General features: G+C 40.6%; 1 protein-coding gene across 8 annotated transcripts in view; it reads left to right on the top strand.

Annotated features, from left to right (window-relative positions):
• Kap3 (kinesin associated protein 3) overlaps nt 1-19,695 on the top strand; it is a 209,249-nt gene extending 189,554 nt beyond the window's left edge. For 6 of the 8 annotated variants that reach the window (XM_073977590.1, XM_073977591.1, XM_073977596.1 and 3 more), the window contains 3 exons: nt 54-821; nt 9,329-9,603; nt 17,586-19,695. In XM_073977590.1, the coding sequence (XP_073833691.1) occupies nt 54-821; nt 9,329-9,603; nt 17,586-17,742 (1,200 nt within the window). In that variant the 3' untranslated portion in view covers nt 17,743-19,695. Of the gene's footprint in view, nt 1-53; nt 822-9,123; nt 9,604-17,585 lie in introns of all 8 variants that reach the window. The other 2 variants (XR_012411797.1, XR_012411796.1) reach the window with 1 other exon arrangement.
• Nucleotides 19,696-22,288: the final 2,593 nt, after the last annotated feature.

The raw sequence follows: 22,288 nt of genomic DNA, 5'->3' as shown, positions 1-22,288 counted from the left end.
GTTCTCTCTCTCTCCCGTAGATTTTTTATAACATTTTATGTCTTCTCCTCCAGGTCAAGGCCATGTTCACCCACACCGAATGTGTGCAAATGGCCACCGATGCCATAATTTTAAATCTTAACTCCAAAGTGGATTTGGATTTAATAGCCTTGTGCATAAATCTCTCCTTGAATCGTCGCAATGCCCAAATCATGGTAGAAGGTAATCGTTTACACAGTCTCATGGATCGTGCTTTTAAATATCAGGATGCTCTCCTCATGAAACTCCTACGCAATCTTTCGCAACATGAATCTCTCCAGCCCCTGTTCATTGATTATGTTGGAGATTTGGCCCGGGTGCTTACCATTTGTGAAGATGAAGTATTCCTTGTCGAATGTTTGGGCATTTTGGGCAATCTCTCTCTACCCGATTTGGATTATTCACAAATCCTACAAAATTTCCAACTAATACCATGGATAAGAAAAATTTTGGTCCCCGGAGCCAAATTGGATGATTTGGTCTTGGACACCATTGTATATTTGGGAACCTGTGCCCATGATGAGCTGTGCGCTTTACTCTTCTGTCGTGCAAATGTTGTTCTTTCCCTAATTGAGCTGCTAAAAGCCAAACAGGAAGATGATGAAATTGTACTACAAATCATTTTTGTGTTCCAACAAATTCTACGTCATGAAAGTACCCGCGAATATATGATCAAAGAGACGGAGTCGCCCGCCTATCTCATCGATTTGATGCATGACAAGAATGCTGAGATACGTAAAATATGCGATTATTGTTTGGACATCATTGCCATTAGTGACAGCGAGTGGGCCAAGAGGATTAAGGTAAGTCGTTTATAATCGGAAAAACATTAATATTTCATATGATATCGAGCACACAACTCCACCACCGCTAATATTGTGATTTGTCCTGCTGCAAAACTACTAAAAAAATGTCTTCATGTCAAAAATACACCTTCGAAGAATTTTCGGCAATTTTCTGTATGAAATAGGTTTCTACTTTTGTTGTTCGCACTGATAACTATCTTCGTCTAGAACACTTACTTCTTCAGCACAAAACTCTAAACTATTTTAGCTGTCTAATGTATTACTTATGTCTGTTGAAATCACCTTTCTTCTAATTTTATATTTCTCTTTATGCCTTGCTTCACTATGGGGGGAGATCAGATGGATCTAACCGAATCTTCACGGAATCTGGAGAGACATTTTTATGTCTACAATTAACATTTCCTAGCAAAAACTTCTTAGATTCGATGCTCCAACAATTTTCTGATTGAAATTGAAATATTCCGCCTAAAAGTATGCTCATTTCTTTTCAATCGTAATAATTTTAAAATCTATTCTAATGCGAACCAGCGACTTGATCTTGTTTCTGCTTCTGATCTTGTCTTGTGTTGTTGTAAAAGTATACGAAGTGTTTGTATGTTCGTTATTCTGCTTAATCGGGTCTGTTCCGAATGCTGGGCATATGTTTTGCACGGTGTCATCGATTCTTGCACTATAGGAATTTAGACGACTGATCCAGTTGAGCCTAAAGCACTCTGGTTTTTTGTTGTTGTGGTAACAGTATATGGTATGTAACTTCGTTTTAATACCCTATATAGTACATATATTTTTGATCAGGGTAAAATTCTAAGTCGATATAACCATGTCCGTCTGTCCGTCCGTCTGTTGAAATCAAGATACAGTTTGCAATTTTTAAGATAGAGCTTTGTAATTTGGTATAGAAATTTCTATTACTCTTAGGATGATTGGTATTGCAAATGGGCTATATCGGACCACGTTTTGATATAGCCCCCATAGAACCACACACCACACCATTTTCGGTATTTCATTATCACACCGAAATGGCTAAAATTTGGTATTTAGTCTTCGGTGGGGTTATACAAATTTCTCCAAGAAATTTGTCGGTATAGGTCCACATCTTCATATAGCCCCCATAGAACGGTACCACCCGATTTTGGGCATTTTGAAGGTTTTAGCCTCATTATCACAATGAAATGACTGAAATTTAGTACTTAGTCTTCGTTGGGGGTATAGAACTTTCCCCCAGAAATGTGTCGGTATAGGTCTACGCCTTCAATTTGCCCCCATAAAACGGTACCTCGATTTTGGGTATTTTAAAGGTTGTGGCCACAGCAACCCACCGAAATGGCTGAAATTTTGTATTTGGTCTTCATTTGGGGTATTAAACGTTCCACATGAAATTTGTCGGTATTGGTCCACGCCTTCATATAGCCCCCCATAGAACAGTACAACCCGATTTTCGGTATTTTGAAGGTTTTAGCCTCGGTATCAAACCGAAATGGCTGAAATTTGGTACTTAGTCTTCGTTGGGGGTATACAACTTTCCCCCAGAAACTTGTCGGTATAGGTCCACGCCTTCATATAGCCCCCATAGAACGGTACCTCCAGATTTTTGGTTGTGGCCACAATAATCCAACGAAACGGCTGATATTTGGTACTTGGTCTTCATTTGGGGTATTAAACGTTCCATATGAAAGTTGTCGGTATAGGTCCACATCTTAATATAGCCCCCATAGAACGGTACCTCCCGATTTTCGGTATATTAAAGGTTGTGGCCACATCAACCCACCGAAATGGCTGAAATTTGGTATTTGGTCTTCATTTGGGGTATTTAACGTTCCATATGAAATTTGTCGATATCGGTCCACGCCTTCATAAAGCCCCCATAGAATTGTACCTTCCGATTTTCGGTGTTTTGAAGGTTTTAGACTAATTATCACACCGAAATGGCTTAAATTTGGTACTTAGTCTTCGTTAGGGGTATAGAACTTTCCCACAGAAATTTTTCGGTAGGTCCACGCCTTAATATTGGCCCCATAGAAAGGTACCTCCCGATTTCGGTATATACCTCCAGATTTACGGCTGTGCCCACAATAATCCACCGAAATGGCTGAAATTTGGTACTTGGTCTTCATTTAGGGTATTAAACGTTCCATATGAAATTTGTCGGTATAGGTCCACACCTTAATATAGCCGCCATGGAACGGTACCACCCGATTTTCGGTCAGATATTTTGCACAGTGTAATCCATCCTTGCGCTATAGGAATTTAGACGACTGCACTATCCCGAACGTGTAGTTCTGCAAACACTACTCTGGATTGTCGTGGCGGCTGACGTTGTACTCAGAGGACCGCATTCGCACGATAGTAGTTTTTATACCATCCACCATAGTATGGAGGGTATATTAAGTTTGTCATTCCGTTTGTAACACATCGAACTAATCATTTGCGACCCTATAAAGTATATATATTCTTGATCAGTATAAAATTCTAGGACGATCTAGCCATGTCCGTCTGTCCGTCCGTCTGTCCGTCTGTTGTAATCACTCTAGCGTCCGCAATAATTGAGATAGAGTGCTGAAATTTGGCACCCGAGGGTCTTTTTTCCATAGGCAGGTCAAGTTCGAAGATGGGCTATATCGGTCCACTCTTTGGTATAGCCCCCATATAACGGTACCTCCGGATTTGAGGTATTTTGACGTTCTTCGCCATATTTGGGGACCGAATTAGCTATAATTTGGCAATTAGGGTTCCTAGTGATCAACAAATTTATATCCCAGAGGATATGGGCATAGGTCCATGTTTTGGTATAGTCCCCATATAACGGTACCTCCCGATTTTCGGTATTTTGAGAATTTTAGCCACAATTTTTAACCGAACTATCTGCCATTTGACATTTGAGGTTCTCAGTGGTCATGAAACATCTCCACGAAACATCGTCAACATAGGTCCATGTTTTGGTATATCCCCCCATATATCGGTACCCCCCGATTTTCGGTATTTTGAGAATTTTAGTTACAATTTTTAACCGAACTAGCTGTAATTTGCCATTTGAGGTTCCCAGCGGTCATGAAATATCTCCACCAAACATCGTCAACATAGGTCCATGTTTTGGTATAGCCCCCATATAACGGTACCTCTCGATTTTCGGTATTTTGAGAATTTTAGCCACAATTTGTAACCGAACTATCTGCAATTTGACATTTGAGGTTCTCAGTGGTCATGAAACATCTCCACCAAACATCGTCAACATAGGTCCACGTTTTGGTATGGCCCCCTTATAACCGTATCTCCCGATTTTCGGTATTTTGAGCATTTTAGTTACAGTTTTTAACCGAAATAGCTGTAATTTGACATTTGAAGTTCTCAGTGGTCGTAAAACGTCTCCAACGAAACATCGTCAACATAGGTCCATGTTTTGGTATAGCTCCCATATAACGGTATCCCCGATTTTCGGTATTTTGAGAATTTTAGCTGCAATTTTTAACCGAACTAGCTGTAATGATCGATATTTTGAGAATTTTAGCTACAATTTTATCTATTCAAAAATAATCGTCAATATATGTAGGTCCATGTTTTGGTATATCCCCCCATGTACCTCCCGATTTTCGGGAATTTTCAGTGGTCACGAAATTTCTTCACTAAAATTCGTCAACATGGGTCCATTTTTGAGGGTCTACATTGTTTTGATGAAACTACCCTCAATTTGACTCTTGAAGTTCCCTGCAGCTATAAAACTTTTCCACCAACAAAATTAAAGATAGGTTGACTCTTTGATATAGACCCGTAGGTGGTACCTTTCACCTAGCTGAACACATTTTTTTAGATTAGATTAGATAACACTGTGCAACAAAATGGAGGTGAAAGTCTGGGGCACGGAAAATTCCTCTTGGGGAAGAAAGGCCTTGGTGAGTATATTATGAACCCCGAAGGACAGATCCGCCGTGAGTCGAACTTCCGCGTTATGGCGTGATGAAATTTTTGAGTCTATCCATTGTCGAAAAGTTGTTCCACCTAACATTTTGAAAGGACCCTAATTATTCCATTTTAATTAAGACTATTTTATGGTAGAGGGTATAAAAAGTTCGGCCCGGCCGAACTTAACGACTTTTTACTTGTTTTTTTTTTTTTTTTTTTTGTAACAGCATGAAACCTACGTAGAAGCATAGGTTTGGTGCTGGGTTGGCAGCCCCTGGCCGAAACACTATGGTTTCGGGTCAATCCGGTACGAAAGAACCCGCTGTCGTGGGATTCTGGACCTGATAGACAGGCTTGCTAATCTAGGGGTTCTCCCTTGTAGCGTTGGACCTCTATCTTTCTAGATCACGAAAATCCCTCCTGGCATGCCTGGTTGGGGAGTCATATCCACCATTCGGTGATTAGGATGATTCTCACGATTGCTCCCAAGCAAGTACTGCAACGAAAGCATGCCATTGTGTTGCCGCACAGGAAGAATCTTTGCCTTCTCGTGAAGATGGCCTACTGATGACATGAGGCATTCTCACAGGTTTGGATATTGTTCCGTCGCGTTGGATTAAAGTTCGCGGACCACACTGACGCCGCATAGCTTATCAGAGACACAACTATCGCATTATTTCTGGTCAATAAGGTTTCTATGTCTGCACCCCAAGTGATGTCGTCTTATGGCTTGAGGACCTACATCTCATTTGTCACAGATAGCAGTGCACACGCAGTCGAATATTACCCCTAGAATCTTGTGACCGTTAGGGGTCGGTATTCTGCTGCCATCGATCAGGATATTCAATTCTACATTCACATTCATCTCTGCGGTCATCTAGTCCATGAAGATGCCTCCTGACATGCCTGTGTAGGGAGGGTCCTATGCACTATACGCTGATTAGGATGACCCTCATTATAATACCCGAGCAAATACTGCAATGAAAGCATACCATTGTATTGGTCCACTGATGACATGTGGAGGCGGGTCCCTGCTGTAGATCTGGTTTGAATATTGTTCCACTGATTCGCGGACCACACTTTCGCCACATAGGTTGTCACAGACCCCAATTGCCATCGTCTAGGGACTTGAGGACCTTGTTCCTACATCTCAGCCTGTCACAGATATCTGTGGCATTCGCGGACGACGTTAACATGTTGTCGAAAGTTACCTCTAGAATCTGGGGGTAGTTTGTAGTGGGAATTCTACAACAATCGATCAGGACATTGAGCACAGGCTCATCCTCGCAGTCCATGTGGTGAACAGATGGCCCAAAAATTGGTGGCGGATAATTGCATATTCCTCCAGCGCAAAAGGGTGGGAAGTTCGATCAAATAGTAGTTTACTCTTTCACAAATGACATTAGATAAGGGACAAAACTGACAACGCATAGCTTGTAACAGACGGACCTATCACGTAGTATGTGGTCTAGGTGGGTTTTTTGTCTGGTGTATAAAGTTTCTTGTGCTACCGGCAAGAGACTTGAGCGAATGTTACCGCTAGAAACTTGTTGTAGTTAGTGGTCGGAATTCTGCTGCCATCGATCAAGACATTCAATTCTACGCTCATCTGCGTAGTTCATGGGGTGAACAGAGTGGCCGTAGATTTAGTGACGTATATCTGCATATTCCTCGCACGGAAAAGCCTTTCACAAATGACATAAGGGAAGATACCTGACGCCAAAATCGTACAATAACCAGCATACGTAACGGTACCAATGCCGGCTACAGGGAATGGAATACAAGAAAGCTAGGGGTTAAACATTTCCGCAGATATCAGTCCACCTTCGAAAACTCCTTGTTTCACTCTACGGAGCTTCAACTTTTTGTTCATCCATTCCACGTACGACCGGCGTCCACATTTGTGATTGATTATTCAACGTTTTGAACTTGGCCGGAGGGTAGTCTGCTCAAACAGTATAGAGTTCTTGACAGGATCATAGGCTTTTGATAAGTCAGATTGTCCAATCGTGTGTAGATGGCGTGCTGCGCTGTTGCAGTGCTATGCTGCTTACGGAACCCATACTAATGATCGGCAATTGGATAGCTATTTCTGATGCCTTAAGCCCTAGAATCTTTGCTACTAGCGACAGAAGCGAAATCGGTTTGTACGATACACCGATGCAGGCATACTTACCTGGCATCCGTAGCAGAACCACCCGGTCCATTTTTAAGACTTCGGGCACTATGTGGGTGGCTAGCGATAGGTTGAGAACTTTCGTGTGATACTCAACTAATAGAGCCTCAAAAGTCTTTGCTACAGACGATTCACCTTTGACTGCCTCCAGTAGCGGGACTCCTGGCTCATCCACCTGTATCAGTATTACCCTGGAGATACCGCCAATACCTAACGTTTCTAATGGCATTTGCAACATCATCCATTGTTCGTTCCTCTTCGGCAGGAAGAAATCTCTTCGCCATGTCACTCACGGGATGCTCGAAAAATTTTGTCGATTAAAATAAATTATGTACCTCTTCGGTACATAACGGCGGCAAACGTACCTGACATCCTATCTTCCCTCTCCCCTGGGTTCAAGAGCAACTTAATCTTTGTTTGCCCACAATTCTCTAATTCCGGCTCCAACGTTTTAACTCTTTTAAAACAGATTAGCTTCCAAAGTCTACTCCCTAACTCTATGGTCACTAAAGTTCATTTGCAAGCTGCTCTACTGAGAAATTTGCACTCACTTTGGCTATTCGACCAGTAATATTATTTCTGCTATCCGAACATCAGGAGGGTTGGACAGTTCTCTGAAGAGGTCATTGTAACCTCTCCGAAACTAGGCCAATTAGCTTTTCTTATGATTGAAGAAAGTGCGTTGAAGTCGGTTGGTTAGGTAATGTAGCGATTATAGGACCATCTAATGTCATCTGTCAGACTAGATAACACGATGGTCACGTCTGGCGAACTATGGCACTCTACGCTAATTCTGATAGGGGCCGTGCAAAACGTAGAGCTCGTCATTACCTACTACCTAATGCCACAACTTATGATTAACATTGAAGTCCCTTAATACCAGTCGGTTTTGACCTTCCGTAAACGGGCTAATGGGCGGGATGTTAAGCAATTCTACCAATTCCTTGTGTGGGTCATTAGAGTCATGTTCATGAAAGATAAGTCTGTATTCAACAGACTGGGGCAACAGGTAGCTAGTCCCCACCTCTACTTCTGGTGCGATCCTTCCTCAGTACGTTGTAACCGCCACAAAGAGTAAGCTGCAATTGTTGTTGAGCCTGGTTTTCGCCGCTGATATTCTTGCGACTCATAAAGTTCACTATTTCCTTTATCTCACCTCGGAGTCCATTGCTATTAAATTGCAAAAATGATTAATTTCCAGAGATTGGGACAACAAATAATTACTGCGGTTGCTGTTGGGTCTCATGGTGAGTGTTGTCGAAGCGGATCTCGTCCCGATAGGGACCAACAGAATCTGATCTCAAATATGTACACTGAGGTGACAACCGCTGGCCGGAAAGCTGATGTAGTGAGATTCCGAGTCAATCCGATGTCGAAGAATCCGCAGCCGTGGAATTTAGCGACTTGAATATCCGCATTAGTCGAAACTTTTCAAATCATAATATTTCTTCCGAACGTACCTCAGTTTCCTATAAGGTCTTTATCGGAGAACTCCTTCGGGTACCTCCACTACAAAAGTTCAATATTATTTCTCAGTTTAAGGTCTGGTTGAAAATAGTTTTGAAATTCTTTAACGGAGATATTCCTTTTTATCCTGATTATAATGTTTTCGTGGGCCAGTCCAACCTTCCTGGCATGTTGGCCCGAAATCTCTAAAATATCCTGCGGTTACAATTAAAACGACATTAAATATCGTTATATTTTACTCTCAGTTAAATAAATTTGAAAATAGAAATAATCGTTCCACTTCGTCATGTATCTCCCCCACAAAACTTCAAAAATTTCGCCTAAATACAGTTTAAGTGCTGATTGGGGGTCGTTTTGAAATTTTTAGCGAAGGTAGTGTTTATGGTTGTGAATACAACGACAAACTTTTTTCGTGGGTATATCCGTGATATAATAGTCCAAAATCTGGTTAGTGGAAGACGTTCTCCAATTTCTTTGTTCACCTTTGTAAACCTTTTCCTACACCGTTTATGTCTCTCTACTTGTCTGCGACTATCTACACAATCAAAATGAATCTTTCCTTAGCATTGCATTCCATGTCCTGTTCGCCGCTTTTTTTCTCTGTGCATGTTTCCTTTTTGCAAAAAAACTCATACGTCGTTCACATATCCAACAAAGTTCGTCAAAACAAACAAAGTTCCTGTTCTGTGATTTAAAACCAAAACAAACCGCTCTTTTTTTGCATTCTTTTCTGTTTTCTACAAATTTTCTTCTTTTTAGCTGGAAAAATTTCGCAACCACAACTCACAATGGTTGGGTATGGTGGTGGAGTCACAACAACTGCAAGACATTGAACAACAACAACAAATTACTTCTGTTTAAATCCCCCAAAAAATCTGTAATTTTTCTGTTCTCTTTTTTTGCATTATCGCGACGAATTGTTTTTTATGTGAATTTAAATTGGAAATAAAATGTTCCTATGCAGTTGGAGAAATTCCGTAACCACAACTCACAATGGCTGTGCATGGTCGAGTCACAGCAACATGAAGACAATAATGAAGACTATCAGGATGAAGAGGAGGAGGAGCATGATTTGGACAATTATCTTCGCGGTGAATATTTGGAGAATTGTGATGATGATCTCTACAATAGCAACAATACACAAAAGGATCCCGAAGATGCGGAAATGGAGAGTAGTAATACCAATAGTAATAATCCAGCTAGTCCCGCCAATTCTAGTTATAGTCGTCCAGTTAGTAGGTAAGTTGAATGAAATAAAAACACGCAATTTAAAAATGACAACACTAGGGAATGAGGGTTATGTTAATTATTAATTGTAAATGGCGCCCAACGTGGGGTTTTTATTTGTTAATATAGACACTTTGAAATTAAATTAATCGTTTGGGCAATTGTTTTTCAAAGTTAACTTGAAACATTATAATGCAAAAAATAATAATTAAAATAGCTGAGCAGAACTATGAACATCCACGAGGAAAACTTAAAACTTTAGCATATGTTATATCGTATACCCTGTATGAAGCCCAAAACAAACTTGATTCTGCTGAAAAATGTGGCAAAACCTTTCGGAATATCTAAAATCGGGCTATTCCAAATGCAAGACCTGTAATGTGGTAAATGTTAAAACTTTAAAAATACCTGATATTGTTCCCCGTGCCGCAATGGTAAGCACACCGCCTTGAGCACTACATGCCTAAATTCGATTCCCAGACCAGTCAAAACAACATTTTCAACAGCACAAACTGGCCGAAATTGGTGGTTTCTTAAGGGCATGACTTCGGATTCGTATTCAAAAGTCAGTACCGTATCATGAGAGGTAGGTAAGTCCCGCACTCATTGATTTGAGAGAAGTCTCCCTTGTCCCCTCGCGGAATTTTGTGGGAACATAAGTAAATATGTAACTCGGGGAGAACTGTTATATGCGATATGCCTAAACACCGGACCTATGTAGACAATTTTTGAAAGGGTGTTTTCTACTCTCTATTAGGACAAATTTCCAATTTGCAATACCAAAACGTGTATCTGCAATGAATGTCTTCTCCAAGATCACACAAACTGTTAATTTACCACCAATTCCGTTGAAAAATATGCCTCAAACTTTAAAAATAGCTTATATCGGGATGTACCGTTATATGGGACTATTTAAATACGTTGACCTTTATCGACCATTTTTGATAGAGGTATTTGAGTGGAAAAAATTCCACTTTACCACCAATTTTGTTCAAAAAATGGCTGAACTCCCCAAAAAAATCTGAAATCGGACAGTGGGTGCTATACTCAAACATAGACCTAAGTGACACATTTTCAATACTAAAACTTCTACTGACTTCAAATACATTTCAACAATATTTTATCCTTAGACGGAATCACAAATTTAATGTACCCTCCATAATATGGTGGACGGTATAAAAATGGCGCCCAACGTTAAATTCCTTTAACCAATTTTCAAACAAGTGTGAACTACATTTTGAATTTTCGAAATTATATCAAATAATTCTGGGCTCATTATTTAGTTTCAAAATTCCTACACAAACGCTCATCGAAAAAATCGAACAAACTAATACAGCAATTGTATGTCTTATGTGGCGCCCAATGTGAAAAGACAATTCGAATTATATAACCGATTAATTGCACGTTAAACTATTGGCCCAATTGTTCATAAAGTTTTACTAAAAAAACGTATGTTACAAATGGCGCCCAACGTGGAACTCAACGCTTATCGAAAAAATCGAAGAAACTAATACAGCAATTGTATGTCTTATGTGGCGCCCAATGTGGGAAAACAATTCGAATTTTATATCCGATTAATTGCACTTTAAACTATTGGCCCAATTGTTCATAAAGTTTTACTTAAAAGCGCATGTTACAAATGGCGCCCAACGTGAGGCTCAATTAACTATATAGTAGATTCCTGTAAATGTAATCTATTATCCAATTATTATAACCCATATCTTGAGGCTAACGAGGGTATATACACTTTGATACGATCAAAAATATGCCCCATCGAAATAATGGTTTTAGGCTCCCCAGTATGTTTGGACCAAATCCGTTTCAGAAAACTTGCAGTCCGACTGGCTGATGTGCACGATAACACTCTAACGGATCGAACTATTTGCACCTTGTAATATTTTGTCCAAACTTAGAACAAGTTCGAAAATGCGCCACATCGGTCCACACCTTCGGGTACCATTCCCACAAAAGTTTTTTTCTCTAAAATGGTGTGTAATATAACTCTCGACGGGAGTAACCGATTTGGTCCAAACTTTACACATCGTAATATTTCTTTCAGAAATAGATCAGGTTCGAATATACATCGGACCACTACTTTCTCCCACACAAAATTTAAAATGTATTCACACAAAAACAGTTTAAGGGCACGTGTTCAACGGTTTTGAATTTGAATTGTCCAATTCATGATCCAATGGAGTTCTAAAAACCATGGCGGCACCAACTTAAACACCGGTCGGAGCTGTTCCAATCTCTGGAGATGCATTATTTTTGAACGTTAATTGCAATGGACTCCGAGGTAAGATTGGAGAAATTGTGGACTTTGTGAGTCGGAAGAATATCATGGTCGCAGTGGCACATAAAACCGTGTTCAACAACAATTGCAGCCTACAACGTTACAACGTACTTAGGAAGAATCGCACCATAAGTGGAGGTGGGGGACCAGTTTGTTCAATACAGACCTATCTAGCTTGAGCCTGGATCTAATGATCTCTACATGGAATGTGTGGGCTGTAGCAGTGTGTTGTTGAGCTGCCGGGGTACAGTTGCTCTAAGTATACATCCCGTTAATAGATGTACTTCAGGTTATAGGCCAAACATTAGCCCGCTTTTGGAAGATCATAACCGACCGGTCTTAAGGGACTTTAATGCTTATCAGGAGTTGTGGCATTTGATCCTAAATTATGATCATCCCTCTGGTCGTTTGATGTTTGACTGAGCAGATTGATAGCTCCACGTTTTGCACGGTGAATGAGGACGCCCCTTGTTTCAGACAGTTCACCTATTACCGCTTCAGGGAACTGCTCGTCACAGCTGCAGCAGCTCGCTATACACCTGTTGGTTGAATACCCGAAATGAGACCAACATTTCTAGCAGAGCGTGGCGAGCCAAACCTAGTAACGTCATAATTAGGTAGCTGACAGTTGAAGTTAATAGGTAGGTCAGTGAGCACATGCGAAACAAGTGGAAATTGTGTTCAACGGGACCTGAGTCACGTTTGGCGACATTGCGCTGTCTGATTCGAAGAGCTGATCAAATTATTTTAATCGACACTTTGCCGAGCACTACGCCGTTGCTTTACATCTCTTCCAGCCTTGTATGAATCGCCACAATTTGCAATAGATGATGTTGCAAATTCCATTGGGAACACTAATTCATCCAAAGCATTGAGACCTGAAGGAAATTCCATTGTAATTCTAAAATAGCTGGGTGTGCCGGGAGTGAAGTATCTCCCTAAAGTTCTCAATCTGTCGCTAGCCACCCACATCGTTTCCGAAGTCTGAAAAATGGGCAGCGTGTGCCCGGTACTGAAGCCAGGCAATGATGCCAGCAAAAGCGTATCGTAAAGATCGATTTCTCTTTGTCGCATGTACCAAAGAGGTTTTACTCTCTCCCAGCATCAAAAAAGCTATCCAATTGTCGATCATCAATATGGGTTTCATAAGCAGCACAGCGCTGCAACACCACTGTAGGCCATCTCCACACAGTCGAGAGAGCACAACCAGAACATGCCGTGCAATAGAACAGTGTTGGTGGCGATAGATAGTCCAGCACTTCATGCTGTTTCGGGACATGAAGCAGACTACCCTCTAGCCAACTTTGAATCGTTGGATAACCAATTAGGTGTATGATCACCAGACGTACATTGGATTTTGGTATCGGCTACCTTGCCTGATCGAAGGTAATAGAATTCCGACCACTAATAACCCCAAGCTTCTAGGGGCAACATTCGAAAGCATGTTCACGTCGTCTGCGCGTTTCACATTTCACATGTGGTTACAACCCATCGAAGCAGCCACATTCCTAGACTTGGAAATAAAACCAAAGCCTCATAACTTCCAAAGGCTGTGCTAAGCGTTTGTCATGGAAGTCTTACAATGGATAAAAATCTACAGAACAATTTCAATGACAGAGCAGCCACTCCACAGCCGATATTTCTGATGAGCTGCTGCCAACGGCGAAACATGTTGTTGCTGTTGTAACAGTGTTTGTTATTATGTTTGTATGTTCGTTCTTCTGTTTAATCTGGCTCTGGGTCTATCTCCAGTTCCAGGAAAGTGGCTGCTTCGATGGGATGTAACCACAGATTCACTGGAGTTAGATGAGTAGGTTTGGCTGGGCAGTTGAAAAGGTGTTTTGTGTCGTGCGGGCCCATGCCACATACTGGGCAGATGTCTTCCACGGCGCTGTCGATTTCCGCCCAATAAGAATTTAGGCGACTGCAATATCCCGAGCGTAGTTGAGCCAAAACTTCTCTAGTTTGTCCTCAGCTGCAATGTATTTCGAGGACTTTATTCACACTATAATTGCTTAAGGCCTTGGCAACTGCATCCGTGTGCATACTATTTAAACCTACTTGATACGCTTGTTGATCTAGGGGTTCTCTCCTGTATCGTTGGACCTCTACCTCTAGAGCATGGATATCCTTCCTGATCTGCCTGAATGTTTCGGGCCTACCCACAAGATGGTGATTGGGATGGCTCACACGGTAACATCCAAGCAGGTACTACAACGAAAGCATCTCATTGTGTTGCTTTACTGGAAGAATCTTTGCCTCCTCATGTAGATGGTCCACTGAAGTGTTGAGGAGGCATCCTCGTGCTGTTCTCAGGGCGGCATTCTGACAAGTTTGAATCTTTTTCCAATTCGTATCACATAATCTCGGGGACCAGGCTGGCGCCGCTTAGCTTACCACAGACCGACCTATCGCGTTATATGTGGTCAACAAAGTTTCTTTATCTGCACCCCAAGTGTTGCCGGCTAGGGACTTGAGGACCTTGTTCCTACTTTTCAGTTTTTCGCAGATAGCTGTGGCGTGCGCGCACCACTTGAAAGTAGTGTCGAATGTGACCCCTAAAATGTTGGGGCAGTTTGTGGTCGGAATTCTGCTACCGTCGACCACGACATTCAATTCTCTTCCAATCTGCTCTGTCAATGTGGTAAACAGAATGGCTGTTGAATTTGTGGCGGAAATCTGCATAGTCCTCGAATGGAAAAAGGTGGTAAGAACGGTTAAATAGTTGTTCAGTCTCTCACAGATGTCATCAGGATAGGTACCCGACGCCAGGATCGTGCAATCATCCGCATACGTTACAGTACGACTGGCGTCCACACATATAATTGACTATCCAACGTTTCAAGCTTGGCCGGAGGGTTGTCTGTTCAATGTCCTCAAACAGCGTGGAGTGCCTGACTGTATCAAAGGCCAGCGCCACCATTACTGTTCTATCGCACGGTCGTCTCTTGTTGAGTCCTTGACAAATATGTGTGGTAATGGCGTGCAGCGCAGTTGTCGTGCTGTGCTGCTTACGGAATCCATGCTGATGATCGGCAACTTGATAGCTATTTCTGATACTGGGGAGGACTAAGGCCTCAAGGGTCTTTGCTACGGGCGACAAAAGCGAAATCGGCCTGTACGATTCACTTTTGCTGGCATCCGTGCCGGGGTTCCGTAGTGGGACCACCCTGCCCATTTTCCAGACTTCGGGAACAATGAGGGTGGATAGCGACAAGTTGAGAACTTTAGTGAGACACTCCACTCCCGGCTCATCCAGCTGTTTCAGCATTACCATGGAGATTCCATCAGGGCCCAACGCTTTGGATGATTTAGATGGCATTGGAAACATCATCCATTGTAAACTGTGGTGGTTCCTCCTCGGCAGGAAGATATCTGATGCGATGTAATACTCTTTTCTTCGCCCTGTTACTCTCGGGGCGCTCGACAAACTGTCGATTGAAATAACTTGCGCACCTCTTCGGGTCAGTCAACGTAACGTCGCCAAACGTGACTGAGGTCCTATCTTCCCTTCTTCCAGGGTTCGAGAGTTACTTAACCGTTGCCCACAATTCACCTATACCGGCTCCAATGTTGCAACTCTTCAGATGATTTAACCACTTGTTCCGCTTATGCTCGCCGACCAGCCTGTTAACTTCCAGTGTCAGCTCCCTGACTCTGGGGTCATTGGGGTTGGTTCGGCGAAGCTCATCACGCTCATTTGCTAATCCCGTCGCCTCTGCTGGGAAGTTTGGTCTTACCTCGGGTGTTCGACCAGCAAGGATATGGCGAGCGGCTGCAGCAGTGATGATTACGCTACCCGAACATCAGAATGATTGGGCAGTTCTCTGAAGCGGTGATTGGTGAACTCTCTGAAACCCGACCAATCAGCTTTCCTATGATTGACGAATGTGCGGCGTTCAGAGGTAATGAAATCGGGTGGTCTGCTAATGGAGACAATTATGGGGAGATGGTCTGATCCAAGGGAAATGACGGGTTGCTAGGTAACTTCATTTGTCAGACCAGGTGACGCGATGGTTATGTCTGGCGAGCTGTGACACTCTCCTCTAATTCTGGTAGGGGCGTCCTCATTGATCGTGCAAAACTTAGAGCTGTCAATCTGCTCAGCCAGCGCTGTACCTCTCTGGTCGTTTCCGAGGGCCGAATGCCACATCTCATGATGTGCTTTAAGGTCCCCCAGGACCAGACGATTATGACCTTCCAAAAGCGGGCTAATGTTAGGCACGTAATCTGAGATACAGCTATTTCTCGGCGGGATGTATACGTTCAGCAACTCTATCTCGACAGTTCCACACCTGACTTCTACCCCCATACATTCCATGTACGGGTCATTAGAGACAGGCCCAAGCGAGATAGGTCTGTATTGGACAGACTGGTGCAATAACAAAGCTAATCTCCCACCTCCACTTCTGGTGCGATCCGTCCTTAGCACGTTGTAACCATCGCAACGTTGTAAGCTACAGTTGTTGTTGACCTTGGTTTCTTGCACTGCATCGACCTTGATATTCCTCCGACTCATAAAATCTACTATTTCCTCGATCTTACCTCGGAGCCCACTGCAATTAAATTGCAAAAAGGGTGCATTTTCCGGGATTGAGACAACAACGGCTGGTGTTAAAGGCTGCATGTGCGGTTGTTGTCGAGGAGACTGCGGGGAGTCTCATAATCAGACTACGAGGGAGTTTCGTAATCCGATGTGGACTCACTGGGGACTGTATTCACACAGCATGCAGCAACATAGTCCCTGTCGTAGTCCCTCACGTGGACAAGTCCAGAGCAACCCCTTAGATGCACCCACTCATGACATCTATTGCATCTCACCGAAGGCTGGATGTGGGTGAAGATGCGGATGTGACAAACCGAGCACTAATATATTGGTCTTGGGTTTTCCTCCGTCCCGGCACGGACCAAAAGGATTCGGAACAGGCATTCCGGGATATGCTTCTTCCAACACAGAAAAACGAAACAAATACAAACATATGTACATTGAGGTGACAGCCGCTGGGCGAAACAATGATGTTGTGTAGTTCCGGGTCAATCCGCTACAAAGAACCCGCTGCCATGTGATTGACGGCGAAACATGTCGAAACTTCGGCTTTCCTTTTTCACTTGCAAAAAAATCATTGGTCATTACGCTCGACTCCAACGAGAAATTAATAAGTTAAGTTAATAACTTTCGCTTAAGTGCAGTTTAAGGGCTGCTCGAAGATTGTTCTGAAATTTTCATCGAAGCTTGTTTTTGTGATTAAAACGATATATTTTTTCGTGGGCAAGTTCATGCTTCTAGACCCAGAAGCTCAGAAATAATACGGTGACCAAATAAAATGACTGGATTGACTTCTAAAATTAGAGCTATGGACCGATGGACCGACATAGGTCTATTCTTTCAGTTATCTCACATTTACGTTTTTATCCAAATTGAATTTATTAGCAAAACGTCAATCCTCAAAGCCGACAGATGTTCTTTTACTTGTTTATAACGTTTAATTTTAAAATGGCGCCCAACCTGAGAATTCTACATTGACGGTGAAAACTACCATAGGGAAATTTTAAGAGAAAAGCTATTAAATTTTTACCGCTCTCTCTTTAAAACCTCAAACATTTCTTGGAGATCATTTTCTAACTATCAAAGCCCAGTGTTGCCACCCACTATCTTATCAAACTATATCAAATTATTAATCCCTTTCCTTCCCTTTTCTAGTTTCAGACGCAGCCAGGATTTGGATGACATTTACAACATGTCATTGAGCAACAAATCTCAGGGTTCCAGTCAAGGCGACTCTACTAGCAATTATATATTTAAATCCAACAAATCCTTAGATTCGGACGGTTTACATGAAGAGCTTTTACTGGCTTAAGGCAGCAGCAGCAGGCAATTGCAATATTTTTAAATGGAAACGCTTAGTAATTCTAAAGAAGAAAAAACCAGCAACAAGAACTTTGAGTTTTCAAAAAGAGAAGAGAACAGCGCTTGATGAAGAAAAAGTAATTTTGGATTAACGAAAACCGAAACGATGAAGACGAAAAAAGGCATTTAAAAAAAGAAGAAGAAAAAATAGTAATTTGTTTATGTATGTGTGTGTTTATGTGTAAACAACAACTATTTGCATTTTAAGTATGTACTACATATGTAATTAGTTTATTTAGTTGTTCGTTTTCCTACTTTTCCTCAGATATGTATTTAGAAAGCAAAAACCGAAGCTTTGTTGCTTTAGCTGCTCTCTCTGTTGTGGTTCAGTAAGATGTGGGGAAGGAGGTAGTGGCGATCTATTTATTTTTTTTTTTTTTTTGCAAAATGATAAGTATTTCAGTGCAATCGATTTTACGTGGCTAATTTAAGAGGGGATCGTGTTCGGAGTAAGGCTTTAGCACTTTTAATAGTTAGAACTATTTCAATATTGAAGTTCGATACTACCTCCCCATTCATTGAACCATGGAAATCCGTAGAAAATGTATTCTAGAATTAGTAACATACTTAGCTTGGCGCACAGAAACCGAAAATTTATAGATTTTTTTTTGTTAAATTTTTGTTAAAAACGTCGACCTTATTTAAGCAATTTACATTTGTATAAGCATAAGTACGAAGGTTATCCATTTTGAAAAGGGCTTGTTGAGGAACAGAATCGAAGCTTATAATATGATTGGGATCAATGTGATGTAGTGGTCAATCCTTGACCACATCTTCATAGCTGAAAGGGTACTTTGGCAGAATTAATATTATGTTAAAGTGGCGCCCAACATTGGTTTGGGAGTCAAAGCTTCTTCCAAAAAAGCTACGCTGCTGCATTAAAACACAATATCCAATTTCAAAATGGGTTTCCTTAATAAATAAGTAAGAAATTATAAAAAAGAAACTACCAAAACGAAGCTAGTCCATGTTTTATATAACTCATATATAGAGAAGCAAAAGAAACAAAAACAAAACAAATAAACCGAAACAAATCAAAACAAAATAGAACCTTACAGCCCTAAGACCTAAACAAATCGAATAAACAAAACAAAGTTAAAGTTTTTATTACCATAATTATTATAATTATTATTACTTTAAGTTTTGAATTAATTTAGAAATTTGTTTATGTTATAGCATCATATTTAGTTTTACGATAATTTTTTTTGTTTAATCAAATTTATATGTGATATTACAACTTTCCTTTTTGAAACAAAACAAGAAAAATAGAAATAAAAAAATAAAAACAAACAAAAAACATACATATAAAAAAGAACAAAAAATGTGGAAATATGAAAAAACGATCTAAACACTTTTCTAGCAAAAAGAAAACGAAAAACAAAAAAACGACCAGTTAATTTATTTGTAACAAAACAAAATGTGTCATTATTTTGAAATAATATTTTTTTAGTTCAACGAATTAAATTACTTTTTAAGTTGTATTTTATTTGTCTTAAACAGTTCTAAGCAACTAATACCAAAATGTGTTTCGTTTTTATACGCATATTTTTATTGTAATTATTTTTTTTTTTTAATTTTTAAGTTTTATATTTAAAAATATTTTAAAGTGAATTGTGTTTTCTTTTGTTTTGAATTTTAGTTTAAATGAATTTTTTACTTTCTATTAGCAAAACGAAATGTAACGTACAAATCCTTAAGAAAACAAAGAGATGATGTCCTTCCTCCCCCCTAAGTTTCCTTCTTTTAAAGCAAATTATAGAATACATACAAGCTTTGAATTTAAAACAAAACAAACAAATATTGAAATACTTTGTAACCAAAATCTTAAGAATTGAATGAAACATTTTGCCCCATAAGAGATTACTCAATAAAAGCGAAAAAAGAACCAAAAACTATAATAAAACGGAATCTTTTTATTTATTAAAAGTTTTTTAGTTTGCTCTGAAACATTTGTCATTTATGTGAAGATACATTGATCTTCTATGAGAAGAGACACAATGGTAGCGTTCTATGGGAAGGCCTATAGATCTTCTATGGGAAGGTCTAATGGTCCTCTATGAGATAATCGTTCGGTCTTCTATTAGGAAAGCGATTAGTTTCTATAGGCAGAACTATTGCTCCTTTTTGAGAAAATTTATTGGACTCCTTTGAAAAGAGAAGACAAATTTGTGAAGACAGATTGGTCTTCTTTGATAGGACACCACATTTGGCTGCTGTGAGAAGACCTATTGGTCTTCTATGAGGAGAAACACTGGGCCGAAATTGTTACAGCCTCCACCGCGAGTTCTATTGAAGTAAAATGAAGCAATTACTTTCCTTTCGTGTATGAAGAAGACTAAATACCCAATTTCTAAATACCGAAATTTGGGACTTAGCGTTCTAACGATTAAAACGTTGATCTATACCGGCAAATTTCTGGCGGAAAGTTTTTAGACTTAAAGAAGACTAAATAACAAGTTTCCGATAAGAGAATGTGCCGAATATCAATAGGTACTCTTTTATGTGGGATATTGGAAGACATGGATCTATACCGATAATTCTCTTCTGGAATATTTTATAACCCCATGGAGGACTAAATAGCAAATTTCAGTCATTTCGGTCGGATATTGAAGTCACAACCTTCAGAATCACGAAAATCGAGAGGTACCGCTCTAAGGAGGCTATATCGAAACATAGACCTATACCGATGAATTTCAGACGGAAATGGGACTATATGAACGCGTGGACCTGTACGGACAAAATTCTGGAGGAAAGTTGAATACCCACCAACGAAGACTAAATACCAAATTTCAGCCATTTCGGAGGAATATTGAAGCCACAACCTGCCAAATACTGAAAATCGGGAGGTACCGTTCAATGAGAGCAATATGTATGCGTGGATCTATACCTATACATTTGAGGTGGACGTTTTTTACCTCCAACGAAGGCTAAATACAAAATTTCAGCCATTTCGGAGGAATATTGAGGCTACAACCTTCAAAATACCGAAAATCGGGAGGTACCGTTCTACGGGGGCTATACGAAGTCGTGGACCTATACCGCAAAATTTCATATAGAAAGTTTTATGCCCTAAATGAAGACCAAATTTCAGACATGTCGGTGAAATATTGAGGCCACAACTTTCAAAATACCGGAAATCGGGAGGTACCGTTCTATGGGGGCTATATGAAGGCGTGGACCAATACGAACAAAATTCTAGGGGAAAATTTTATACCTCAAGCGAAGACCAAGTACCAAATTTCGGCCATTTCGGTGGAATATTTAAGCCACAACCTGCAAAAAAACTGAAAATCGGGAGGTAACGTTCAATGAGAGCAATATGAATGCGTGGACCTAAACCTATAAATTTCTGGTGGAAATATCTATACCCCAACGAAGAATATATGCTAAATTTCAGCCATTTTGGAGGAATATTGAGACCACAACCTTAAAAATACCGGAAATCGGGAGGTACCGTTCTATGGGGACTATATGAAGACGTGGACCTATACAGCAAAATTTCATATGCAAATTTGTATGCCCTAAATGAAGACCAAATACCAAATTTCAGACATTTCGGTGGAATATTAAGGCCACAACTTTCAAAATACCGGAAATCGGGAGGTTCCGTTCTATGGGGGCTATATGAAGTCGTGGACCTGTACCGCAAATTTTCATATGGAATGTTGTATGCCCTAAATGAATACCAAATACCAAATTTCAAACATTTCGGTGGAACATTGAGGCCACAACCTTCAAAATACCGAAAATTGGGATGTACCGTTCTATGGGGGCTATATGAAGGCGTTGACATATACCGACAAATTTAGAGGGGAAAGTTGAATTCCAACGAAGACTAAATACAAAATTTCAGCCATTTCAATTGATTATTTGGCCATAACCTTTAAAATACTGAAGATCGGGAGGTACTGTCCTATGGTAGCTTTATTAAGGCCTGGACCTGTATCGACAAATTTCTGGTGGAAATATTTATACCCCCAACGAAGACTAGATACCAAATTTCAGCCATTTTGGAGGAATATTGAGACCACAACCTTCAAAATACCGAAAATCGGAAGGTACCGTTCTATGGGTGCTATATGAAGTCGTGGACCTATACCGCAAAATTTCATTTGGAAAGTTGTATGCACTAAATGAAGACCAAATACCAAATTTCAGCCATTTCGGTGGAATATTGAGCCCACAACCCTCAAAATACCGAAAATTGGGATGTACCGTTCTATGTGGACTATATGAAGGTGTGGACCTATACGAACAAAATTCTGGGGGAAAGTTTTATGCCCCGAACGAAGACTAAGTACCAAATTTCAGCCATTTCGGTGTGATAATGAAGCTTAAACCTTCAAAATATCGTCCAAAATATTCGCTTATGTGCAGTTTAAATACTGTTCGGGGATTGTTGAGAATTTTACAACGAAGTTAGTCCATGTGATTGATATAATGGCACATAAGCTCTAAAAAATCGACTTCCAAGATGGATCGGCATCCACTCCTTT

This window comes from Musca autumnalis, unplaced genomic scaffold (assembly GCF_047663935.1).
Source record: "Musca autumnalis isolate F117 unplaced genomic scaffold, ASM4766393v1 scaffold_3, whole genome shotgun sequence".
Classification (NCBI taxonomy): Eukaryota; Metazoa; Arthropoda; class Insecta; order Diptera; family Muscidae; genus Musca; species Musca autumnalis.
This window is presented reverse-complemented; position numbering and strand designations above follow the sequence as displayed.